The 12,595-nt window shown below is 41.6% G+C and overlaps 1 protein-coding gene and 1 long non-coding RNA gene across 3 annotated transcripts in view; both read right to left on the minus strand.

The window, feature by feature from the left end:
- Nucleotides 1-210: 210 nt before the first annotated feature.
- LOC138123483 (uncharacterized) overlaps nt 211-12,595 on the minus strand; it is a 154,270-nt gene continuing 141,885 nt past the window's right edge. The window contains exon 3 of the long non-coding RNA XR_011156811.1: nt 211-4,139. This is a non-coding gene — a long non-coding RNA (uncharacterized lncRNA). The remainder of the gene's footprint in view (nt 4,140-12,595) is intronic.
- Nucleotides 5,312-12,595, minus strand: part of LOC138123305 (uncharacterized) — a 58,129-nt gene continuing 50,845 nt past the window's right edge. The window contains exons 3-4 of one of the 2 annotated variants that reach the window (XM_069037949.1): nt 10,079-10,172; nt 5,312-5,537 (exon numbers count right to left, since the gene is read on the minus strand). In XM_069037949.1, the coding sequence (XP_068894050.1) occupies nt 5,518-5,537; nt 10,079-10,172 (114 nt within the window). In that variant the 3' untranslated portion in view covers nt 5,312-5,517. The remainder of the gene's footprint in view (nt 5,538-10,078; nt 10,173-12,595) is intronic. The other variant, XM_069037946.1, reaches the window with a different exon arrangement.

Genomic DNA, 12,595 nt, shown 5'->3' on the forward strand with positions numbered 1-12,595 from the left:
AAAAACCCTCTCCAAAACCGTATCCCAGGTATTACTCATATTTTACAATTAGTTATGACAATTTTGACAAATTTAATTACTAACTACGCGGTCAAGGTACGCCGCCAGGAGCTTAGAGCTGGAGGTAACAAACTCTCGGCCGCGAGGGGACTCAGAAGAATAATCTGAATCGGCTTGAGACCAGCGACGTTTCTACTCGCTAGATACTCGGGTTAGTAATGAACGTCGGGCTATTTCACCGACCAAGAAATAGTGACAGAGCGCCTCGGGGTTGTACGATGAGCATCCCAGAGCCGCTTCGAGCAGAGCTTGATCCGCCTTCCCCAACCTACCGACAAAAACCTAAGATCTCTAGAACCGCGACGGAAGTTTCAAGTCAGCATCCCAGAGCCGCATCGAGCAGGACTTAGGTCCGCCTCCGCTAACGGCCATAACTTAACCGTGGCCTCCACAGAAATTTACTAGACAACCCCACGACTTCCTGATTGTCACCTAACTCCCATAGGGGCGTACTTACAGTATTTTACTTTAACTCTCCAGAAATCTAGCGGTGCTAGCAACAACACAAAGAAAACCCGAGTTTAATTCAATCGAACGAAGCGTAACATTAAACGATGAGAAAATTCAACAAAACAAAGCGCAACATTAAATAATGATAAAAATAAGCAAAACCAAACGCAACATTAAACAATGGTCAAATAAAAGAGAACAAAGCGCAATGTTAAATAACGATAAAATTAAAAACACTTTAAATGGCACAAATATCAGTAAGCAACATAAATAACGAATACAATAATCGCTGGCAATGTTAAACAAAAAAATGGCGGGTCGAGTGCCGTTAGAAAATGTTAGTGAAAGGAAAAAACAAAATGAATGCACGCGGTTCAGACGACGGCTCTTAATTTTCGAAAGTAACAGATTGTCGGAAAAATGAACCTCCCGGGAGAAACTTAGGGATAACGCTTAAAATTAACAAATGGACGCTTTTCAAAGAAATAGCATGCAACAAAATGAAATCTACAACATACCCCTACCACGTGGTCCTGGTCCCAAAAAAAACAAAAAGGCCACGAACGTGGGATAAATTACCCAGGTGGATTAAAACGTCGGATTCCTCACGGGGACACAAAATGTCTACTCGGGACGGTAGTGTAATTGATTTAGATTTAACTTACAAATTTTTGGAATATAGATCGCTCTTCGCACGGTGTGTTCGTTTCGAAAAACCAAACAAAAAGCGACCTCCCCCTTCAACCACGCGCCCGAGAGACCGCTTCCCCCCCGCTATATTTCCGCTCTCTGAGTTCCAACTCCCCAGGATTGCCAACCCCATTCCTTAGTTCCTAGTCTAGCCGCTAGTACCTTCACATTTGGCGCGCTCTCGCGGCGGTACCGGGAATTAAAATTTAAATTTTAAACTGGGTCACTACAACACTCTATGCAAATTTACCTAACATTTAACAACATAATTATAGTAAATCCAGTACCTACTATTACGACCCAAACGACCAGGAAGGTCGGGCCGGCCACAAAACACAAATCAGGTGTCCAGATTGGGCCGCGGAAGGGAGAGAGATACAAACTTTTGACGGACAACACAACATTTATTTTCTGCCCGGTAATATACAGGAGCGTTTTGCCCGGTTCCTGCATCTTGCAGGGTGCGATGTCGCGCAGGACTGGTCATTCCTCGTTTCCGGTACTTGATGATCGTTTTCGTGGTTCAGTGGGACCTTGAGGGTGTGGCTCGAGGAAGACCATCCTGGTTTCCGAGAGAAGTTCCTCCGGAGCCGGGGCTCGCTTCCTCCCTGGCCGGGCTCTACCGGGTTGGTGCCTCCACGAGGTGGTGTGGCTGGGTGAGGGTAAAACGGTGAACAGGAAATTCTTGAATTGGATTGAATCTTGAAGAATTGAAGAGTTGGAAAATGGGAGAATCCTGTTGAGTCCTGTTGAGTCCTGCTGGTCGCCTTGTTGCGACGTTAGTACCGCGATTTATCCGTCTTTTGACGATTTCGGTTCCGATCCCTAACTGGATCGCGAGCCTATCCCTTCGCCGGTTAAATTTTATCGGTCCTTTGACCTTCGCCTCCGGGACGTTATTTCCTTCAACGCTCGGACACTAAATTTGAACACGGCGAAACGGTACTAAGTGCTGTTCGGTGGACCTTTGCACGGAAAAGAGAACGAGTTCTTCCGTTGCAAGTTTTGCGTCGGCGCTCTTCACTAATTAGTGGGGACGAATTTGCGGGTGGTTTTACCGACCGATAAAATCGTCACACTCGCCCCCTCTAAAGATTTTTAAAAATTTTGGAGCTTGCGAGAAAATTTTTAAACGCGTCGAGGACCAGGCTTGGTGCTGTGCGATGGCGTTGCACAAGGACTCGCTGCAGTGACGCAATGCACCGTGAAAATGAAAATTTTTGGACGGTAATACGTTCGCAACTCCGTCCGTCCGAGGAATTGCTCATCACGAACACGAAAAATGAAATTTTTGAGCTGTATAGTCGCTCGGACTGAAACTGACGGTTCCGGACACGTTGGGGTCGAACGTTTCGCACCCGGACCCCACCGACTGGCGGTGCCGAGGGCTCGGCGGCAGGAGCACCCGATGCGGTCTCCTCGCGTAAGATGTTAAGTGGCGTCGTGGACGACTGGTCATTGTGGGCGATGCTCGGGTCGCCGGGCCGGCGGCCCCACGGGCTACAGGACAACCCCTACTAAAATTTCGGACTGTGCCAGCTGTCCTGGAGCTCTACCGGTCGCGAGTTGTCGGGGAACGAGCGGAGCGACCCAAACGCGCCTTTCCCGACAGGTGACTAAAACAAAATATATCGATTCAGGAGGGTATCACAGCGGAGTGGAGTGTTCCGCAAAACCTACACGTGCTCCACCTGAAGACGGAGAGAGGAGAACGGCCCCGTTAGACCGATCACGCAGGCTCCATCGCAATTCGTGGGCCATCACAAAGAAGAAAGAGGAAGAAACGAATAAGAAGGAACAAGGACTACATTGGTTTTAGCACACCTCCGCTCCCGATACGATCCTAAACCGCCCACGCCAAGTGCTGGGGTTTCGACCTCAAGGGCCTCACAATCAGGAGTCGAAAAAAAATGAACGTCAAAATCGGTTTTTCCTTACGTCGAGATTGCTCGGGGTCCGCCGCTGCGATGAAACAATGTCACACTGGATGTCACACGATTTATTCAAACCGTCAAAAATCTCTCCACCACGGTGAGAGTGACAAATCATTCAATCAAACCGAATTCTCTACCGAGATGAGAACGAAAATTTTCGCAGGGCCATCCCGTCACGCAACTCAGTCGAAGCGCGGCTTCTCAGAATCGAGACACGGTTCGATGTCGGGCTTTTACCGACGCCGGACGAGGGCTTAGACGTATTCTATTCCGTGCCGAAAGGATGTTATTTCGCACAGCCCCGCCTAAAGGGCGAAAAATTGAAAACACGGTTCGATATCGGGCTTTTACCGATGCCGGACGAGGGCTTAGACGTATTCTGCTGTGTGTTGAACGGTTGTTATTTCGCACAGCCCCGCCTAAAGGGCGATGAAAACAGAACAACGAAAAAAAAACATCACGAAATCACGAAGAAGGAACAGAAACAACAAAACGCGGAATACAGCCCAGGCGCCGTCCGTAGGTGCCAAAACTTGACCTCGATCAGGGGCACGGCCGATTGCCTGACCATCGTAAGCTTCTAGCTCCGTCGCGACGTCGAGGGTGTTTTCTCTAACACAGGTCCTTGACCATGTCGTCCGAAGCCACCGCCAGATCGCGTAAAGTCGCCACATACTCGAGTTCTCGACGGCTCAAACGCTCGATCCGGTGCTCCATAATTTGGCGCGACAAGATCCGACCGAAATGTCAACAACAAAAAACAATGAAAAGAAACGAAAACAGATATGGTTCGCGAGATCCGAGAAAGAAACGACAATCAAAAAAATTTGACCTCGCAACCAAAGTGGCTCTCACCAAGGTCTGACGCTGAGTGATGGCATTTCCAGCAGGACCCTCTCTCCTCCGAGAAAATTTTCCGCAGTCCAGCACCAGCTCGTAGGGACACGGGGCAAAGTTCCGATCCGGGGAAGATTTCGCCTCCGGGTGAACTCCGCTTACAGTTGGCTGGAAGCACAATTGAGTCAGACGAGCAAGTGTCGACTCCTCTCCCTCCGTTTTCCGATCAGGACACCCGATCGACCAATTGGCCGATGCACCAAGTATTACGACCCAAACGACCAGGAAGGTCGGGCCGGCCACAAAACACAAATCAGGTGTCCAGATTGGGCCGCGGAAGGGAGAGAGATACAAACTTTTGAGGGACAACACAACATTTATTTTCTGCCCGGTAATATACAGGGGCGTTTTGCCCGGTTCCTGCACCTCGCAGGGTGCGATGTCGCGCAGGACTGGTCACTCCTCGTTTCCGGTACTTGATGATCGTTTTCGTGGTTCAGTGGGACCTTGAGGGTGTGGCTCGAGGAAGACCGTCCTGGTTTCCGAGAGAAGTTTGTGTCGCCGGCGGAGCTCCTCCGGAGCCGGGGCTCGCTTCCTCCCTGGCCGGGCTCTACCGGGTTGGTGCCTCCACGAGGTGGTGTGGCTGGGTGAGGGTAAAACGATGAACAGGAAATTCTTGAATTGAATTGAATCTTGAAGAATTGAAGAGTTGGAGAATGGGAGAATCCTGTTGAGTCCTGTTGAGTCCTGTTGAGTCCTGCTGGTCGCCTTGTTGCGACGCTAGTACCGCGATTTATCTTCTTTTGACGATTCCGGTTCCGTTCCCTAACTGGATCGCGAGCCTATCCCTTCGCCGGTTAAATTTTATCGGTCCTTTGACCTTCGCCTCCGGGACGTTATTTCCTTCAACGCTCGGACACTAAATTTGAACACGGCGAAACGGTACTAAGTGCTGTTCGGTGGACCTTTGCACGGAAAAGAGAACGAGTTCTTCCGTTGCAGGTTTTGCGTCGGCGCTCTTCACTAATTAGTGGGGACGAATTTGCGGGTGGTTTTACCGACCGATAAAATCGTCACACTACCTACGTCTCGTTTTTTAAACCTTTCGTCGAATCTGTTATGTACACTTACTAACCTCGTAGCGTAATATAAATGTACTATAGTTTACCATTATCGTTATTTGTTTTCATTGTTGTATGTTAACTGTAGTTAGGGATATGGCCTAGCATGATTTATTGAAGTATTTAAAAATTCACTCCTTCACCTTCATTTTGTGTCTTATAATTCATCACACTGAACTGAAATACATTTTCTATTTTAAATCAAAAATAAACTACAAATTTCGAAATTATTTTGCTATATAATTATGTACTTAACAATATATTTACATTTCAGACCAAATATTTATAAATACTGTTAATAATACGGTTGATCTAGAGGAACAGCGGAAAGAATAGATACTTTTTCTTGAGGTTTTCTACCAAACGTTTGATTTTTGAAGGTGATTTCAGCACTGGGAAACGATGAACTTTGGCAGGTTGCAGGACTACAGGATTTTTGTGCCACCTAAATAAATTAAAATATATTTAAAAATAATTTTATTGAATATATCAAGAAACTTCTTCGCTTTTGTTTTTTGAAGTTTATACTTTGGTATGTGTATTGAAGTGCGAAGTTTCAGAGTACTTCCTTTAATATTACATTTTTTTAATGTTTTAACAGTAGATATTTGTAAAAAAAAATATGGCAATTTTCATAAAATATTCGACAATTAGTATTAGGTAAAATAAGTTAATAGTTATTTATTATACAAGACGATAATAGTTATTTATGGTATAAGTGGGTTATTTAAGATATTACTAGGAGAGGTATTTCGGGCAAGCCCTTATAGGTTATTAACTCGAGTGGGTAGTATTTAATAACCCACGTATACCATACAACGTTTTATCCAATATTCCAAAATTTTTAGATAATAACATTGTAATTAACGGTCCGAATAGGTTCGCTAAATTAAGAATTTTAATTTTTAAAATAATTTCAACGAAACATTTTAAAAGCCGTTCATTTTGGGGCGCAAATGCTAGTCAGTTGTAATAGTTATTTGGATCACTAGTCCAGAAAATTATATTTTGCGAGTGTGGGTGGTATTGCGTAGCCAAGGCGCCTAGACCGCGGCGGGCAACACGAGCACTCGCAATAGTTATTTACGAACCAAATGTGGGAAGACGATGTTCCCGCATGAGCGCATTTTTTAAAGCACGAGTAACGTAGGAGCGAGTGCCTTTAATTAATGCGCGAATGAACGGAAGATGTCTTCACGCAAGTGGTTCGTACAATATTTTGTGGATTACACGTCCAGAAAATGTTTTCTGGACGTGTAATCCACAAAATTTTTCATGCCGACAAATTTAAATCATTTTATAATACAAAAATTTCCGATAATATTGCGGAATCTGGAAAAGTGCCCCGAATGATTGCAGCGTTTCCACGTTGAATGGCAAGGGAAATCCTCTCGAAAAGGAATTTCTTTGATTTTGAATCGCCTGATTCCACGATAAGTCGGTTTCGGATGACATTAATGAAATCGATGGCTTCTTTGCACCAAGGGCCTAAGGTTTCAAATGCTAAACCTTTAAACACGTAGTTTGACGAAATGATTGAACTATATTTGCTATGTTTGCGTTTGCAAGCCATTTCAGCGGCAAAACCTGAGACTTCAGATGATTTCAATACGTAACTGTCTGCAAGTGTATCTACAACAGTAACGTCCCAAACCAACCAAAGGTTGACCTTTAATCCACGGTACTAAAGTCATCCCATCTGGGCGTTTTCCGTCATCCCGAGACAGTCCGTTTGGTTCTAAAATTGAATTCACATGAATTGAAGTTAAAGACCGATTGATAATGGAATTAATTTCAGTGTGTCTTGAAAATCTACCACTGCTTTTGAAACAACTTAGACCGTGGGTGCCAATTTCGTCAACTTTCGCATTGCACTTGCAAATATGAGGTGTACAAAGATTACAACCCAATCTTAAACCAATACAAACTTGGAAGGAAGTAAAACATTTGTTTCACAGTCGGAATCGAACCCGCGACCCTCGCGTCCCTGGGCGGAAACGGATTCCCTTAGACTATATTCTATATTAATTAATTCAACCAAAGTAACTTTTATGTCAAAATTTGTTGACATTTAGAATCAATGCTGCCTGCCCATTCACTAGCGAATTTTTAACCAAGGTCACTTTTGTAAGTACTGGGCCGGGAATTTAACGTTCCCAGCGGATTTTGAATCATGCAAAATTGTCGATAACGGCCGGCGGCATGAAAATTTTATTTTATTGACGCCTTTGTCGGCAAAAGTGGTACCACATTCCTCAAGTGAAATCTGCTGGCCTTTCTTTGAGAATGCAGGTACGCGTCCGGTCCAAACGCAACACAAAAGTAACGAATTTTCATGAGAAATGAAACATTGCAAAAAATTATTCGTACGACAATTGGGGGAGTCCGGTTAAAATCAGGGGATAATTGAATTGATGAATTTGATGTTAGCCGGTTTCAAATTGAGAGAACCACCAAATCAATGTTCATTAGGTTAATTTAACTTTTTAGCATTATGAAATTTGTGGCATATTTGTAATTAAAGGGCGACAATTGCAAATTAGAAACAGAGCGCTTTATCGTAGAAAACTAGAATCGCTTGCAATTGTAGTTAAAAAAATAACAAAGCAAAATAGCAAGGAGTCGGTAGAAAACACAGACAACAGGGTAACGGTAAAGCCAGGTAGAGGTTATTTCATCTAAATGTACAGTCGATGGACAAATAAAACTGGGACAAAAATGACAATCACATAAGTCAAAATTTACTAATTTGCATCGTTTAATTACGGCTTTATCACAAATAGGTTAACTTTGGTATGACATATTATATAGACACTGACAAATATATTGACAATTCATTGGTCTGATTTACATAGATTAAATTTTAAGTATCCACCGACCGTATATGGGGAGGAGTTAAGAAACTACGCGAAGAAAATAGAGGGAGGTAGCCCAGTAGAATAAACATAAAATCCAAGAACAATTCAGAAGATACTACAATGAAAACAACCAAAAACACACACTATGGATTAAGCAGCTGTTTAATGTAAAGGTAATGCGCATGCGCCAGCTCACTTTTATGTTATGTACATCTCAATGAAATAAGCTCTAGTCGTAGAAATCAGAGGTGTGAGTGAGAGAGAGCGAATGGAAATTACTAATTAATCAAACCAATGTGGAACAGTTTTTAGAAGTAGCAGATCAACGGAATTTAGTTGCACGACATGGCACTTGCGTAACAGCGTTTCAAGCCCAATTTAGGTTTCAAAATAATGTTAATTTGTTTCATTTTTAATTCTGTTTGTTTCTTGACGCTGATGTTTATTATTGTATAGAGTCAGCAATTTAGTGTCCTTTTTCAGAGTTCTAATTCATCAATAAATTATGTACATTCGGTCTGGTCCTAACAAAAGTCTAAATTTAAACATTTAAAATTGTGTAAGTAACAAGTACAGTAGAACCGAGCTGATTGGTCACTTTGGTCAAGTAGAGGTTGCGAAAGTGGGGTGCGCCAAAAATGCGGGACGGGAAACGGGCTTTTTTGATTCACTCGGGGTTTGATCTCTAAAGTAGCCGGAGTTACCACCGTGATCGTTCGATACCACCAGCAGCCATTTTGTGACCACGTGCTTTACATTTGCAAGGTACATTATTTTTCTAATTCTTAATTATTTTAATTAGTTTAATTATTCACACAACATTAGTTTATTACCGTGTTAACATAAAGATTATATTATTTTCTTTGAGTATTTGATGGCCACGTGACTCTTTAGAATCTTGAATTAAATTCTTTATCGCGAAGTATGTGATCTTGCATTTACCGATTGGGGAAACGTGCTTTCGCCAAGGCGAACTATTATACAATCACTATAAAACATTTTCATTCATTATTTCTGTCTTGGAGTCTCGAGTTTGGGAAGCTACCGCCAGTGTCCGTCGCACTCAATTAGCTGTGGTCCGGCGTAAGAGCACAAAATTAGCCGCGTCACTCCCAAGGGGGCCAGTGACCAAACTAGGCCAGCTGACTCGTGAAGACAGATACCCTTTAGCCCTGTTAGAACCTTTTTCCCTTTTATTTTCAATCACCGGAGTAGACTAGGTTTTGGCTGAATGTTTCCATGGCATTGCGTCGGGTTCAGTTTAATTGGGGACCGGGAAACAAGTCAGATCTAAATCGGATCACATAGTTCGCATCTCAAACTCGTATAATGCTGTTCGCGCCAGAAATGTCTGTATTTACCCAGCTTGCATTTTGATAGCTTCTCGCTTGGTACTCATCATTTGTTTCAAAATTTGGAGTTATTTTTTTACGTGAAGTTATACTTGTGATGCATTGTTGTTTTCAGAATAAAAATCTCTATCAGAATTACTAAAACAAAGTATGTGTTTCCATTTGAAAAACATTTTTTCGACAGTTTAGTCTTGAAGTGCTTAAGGCCATACGTGAATTTATTAGGTCTTTATGTAGCCTATTTACAACCATTTAATTTGGTGTGTAAATAAAAAAATCCACCGATAAATAAAGGAGTTATGGACTCGTATTTTTTTTTTAGGGACACCTGTATAATAGTGGAATCATCTGACAATAATTTTAGAAATAAAATTTCATGGCTAGTACCGTGAGATCGAAAAAAAAATTAGAGTTTGGCTGTGACCAAAAATTTCAGTTGGCTAAGGTTTCAATTAATTATCAGACGTCAGTCTTAGGTTAGTGATTTTGAGAACGTTGAAATCTTGCTTTTCGTAAAGGTGTGAATTATGTGTGACCTGTCGGTTGTAAAAGAATTTCTTCACCTAGTGCAATGAAACAATGAGATTTAAAACATTATGTTACTCTTCACTTCATGTTTTCAAATGACCTTTGCAAAGTCGGGACATCAATTAAATTGCAGTTATCAGTAATTACTTGCATTAATTCGGGAATTGTGCCAGGCCTGTTTTTGAACACGTTGTTTTTCAGGTATGGAAAAATGAAATAAACTAGGCAAGTTGTTGGTAAGTACATACCTTGAAAGTCCGGAAACTTTTGTTGAAATTGCTCAAAAACTCGAGGTAGCGAAGAGAACCATTGGCCGTTTCTTTCTCCATTTGTGAAGTAACACTGCACAATGAAAATGTTTTGCTCTAAAGTGAACATACAGGGTGTTTTCGAAGTTGAGGCGTTCCTTTTAACATGTGATAGTATGCGTTGTTCTAAAGAGTTTTAGCCAAAATCACCTTAGTAAAATGTGTACGGCAATGAAGATACAATAAGTGAATTTTTTTGAAATTTTTCAAACCGGTCCTGCTCAAATTTGCACTGATTTGTTAGAAATTACAATTGACAAAAAAAAAATCAAGTGAGCATGAGAACGTTAAATACTGTCAGAGTTGTCACCTAATTAGTCGGAATGGCTTTATCATTACGAAAATAATTAGCTCACAGATATGTTGCTAATGTACACGGGCAATGTTATCACGTTATCAGAGTGCAACTGCGGCGTCCACAGAGTACGCAGAGCGATTTCCAGAAAGATACCATCCTGGGCCACGTCAGTTATTAATCTAGTACAGCGGAGAAATAGACAGGACAGGACTCAAAATTTTAGAAAACAATAAAAATATACAGTCAATTTTCTCCGTTAATACAAACATTTTACTAAGAAGATTTAGGCTAAAATTTGCGCATTCCCGTTGAGTAAAATCCCATGGGTAATTTCGCCACCAATATTTTTCAATACATTTTTATTGAGGGTCATACCCAATAAGGGTCGATTTAAGTAACTACCTGACACCTGACCCAACTTTATTTGTGTTTTTAGAAAAACTGAGAGAATTTCAAATAGACACTTATGTGAAAATACAAAGTCTACATTTGGTAGCAAAAATTCATAAGCATGTCAGAGACAGACAAAAATTGATAAATAATATGATAAAACGACATAATAATAAATAATTAATCTTAAATAATAAATTGTTTTTCCATATATGTACATGCATTTACTTGTTTTCCTGTCTCAGACTCTCAGATTCAGAAATATTTATGTCGGCCGTCCGCCGGCGCCGCTGCCGTCCTTATGGGCAGCTAGGTGTAGAATGTAAGGGGTGTTTTTTTAAATTTGGCGTCGAAGTAGGCGGTGAACTGTCGATTGTGAACGCACTATACAGGTTACGGATCACGGATCAGCTGTTTAATCTAACGCTTTTACACGAGTGGTGCGCTCTCAATCGACTCTCCAACGCCTACTTCGACGCCAAATTTAAAAAAACCCACTTTAGATTAATTCCGGGAAGTACAGTGGCGAAATTACTGGTAGGCTTAGCATGCCATTAAACGATGGTGGCGAATTTACCTGTATCTTAATCTCGTAATGATGCTTGGTGGCGAAATTACCAACACCGGTAAAAACGGAAATTGACAGATAGCCTAACAAATACAATCTGACGCATTTTTCACCAAACAGTGTTGCCGGTTGTATTTCCAACGTAGAATGCAGTGTTGGTGGAAATTTATAATTGAGACAGACTTTATGATATTACTCCTCTCGGTCATTAACATAGAAACATTTACAAAGCAGTGTGTTTGCACCTTGGACTTTATTGTGGAATTGATGTAACAATGGTTGCTAATGAAGTGATCAAATTCGGACAAATTTTTCCCTTTTCATAGGCGTCGAATATACAGGATCATTATAAATGATTGTCTCATCGCAGTTGGCGTTGAAAACCCACACAAATTTTGGATGTGCCGCCAGTCTCGCAACGTTAGACAAACTATCGACAGATTTCCACTACCGCCGGTAGCGCTACCTATTGGCGATACTAGTCTCACTCATATTATACGGCTTGCGGCACATTCAACTACGTCACCAACACCTACTGCGATGGGACAATCATTAATAATGACTCTGTACAAATATAACGGGTGTTTTTTTTTTTTTAATTTGGAGTCGAAGTAGGCGGTGAACTGTCGATTATGAACGCACTATACAGGTTACGGATGACGGATCAGCTGTTTAAATCTTAAGCTTTTACACGAGAGGTGCGATCTCGATCGACTCTCCAACGCCTACTTCGACGCCAAATTTAAAAAAACATCCTTTATAGGGTAATTTCCATCTTTTTCACTTCACCTTCAAAAGTTATTTACGCAGAATTATTTTGTGTCAAGGATACTCCACATTTTTTTTCCAAACTTATTTCAGAATCAGCCTGTATAATGTACTCCAACTTAAAAAAAAAACGATGCTTGGCTATGACAATCTGACAGATTTCATTCTGTATATCTGAAAAAAGTTTTATTAGGAATATTGAAAATCTTGAAATCACAATGTTGCCATACTTAAGTTCCGCTTTTTTACGAATCGATTGAAACTGTATTCAAAGAAATTAATAGAGAACCTGAGTGGGTGTGTGTTACACAGTGTCACAGCAGTGCAGGAATTGAAGCCAGCAGATTATCCAAGAAGATTACATCTTTGCAATTGGCTTGTCGTCAACGTAAGCAATAATGTCTTGGTGTGCATTTAATGCTTTCAACATAAA

This window comes from Tenebrio molitor, chromosome 1, assembly GCF_963966145.1.
Source record: "Tenebrio molitor chromosome 1, icTenMoli1.1, whole genome shotgun sequence".
Taxonomy (NCBI): domain Eukaryota; kingdom Metazoa; phylum Arthropoda; class Insecta; order Coleoptera; family Tenebrionidae; genus Tenebrio; species Tenebrio molitor.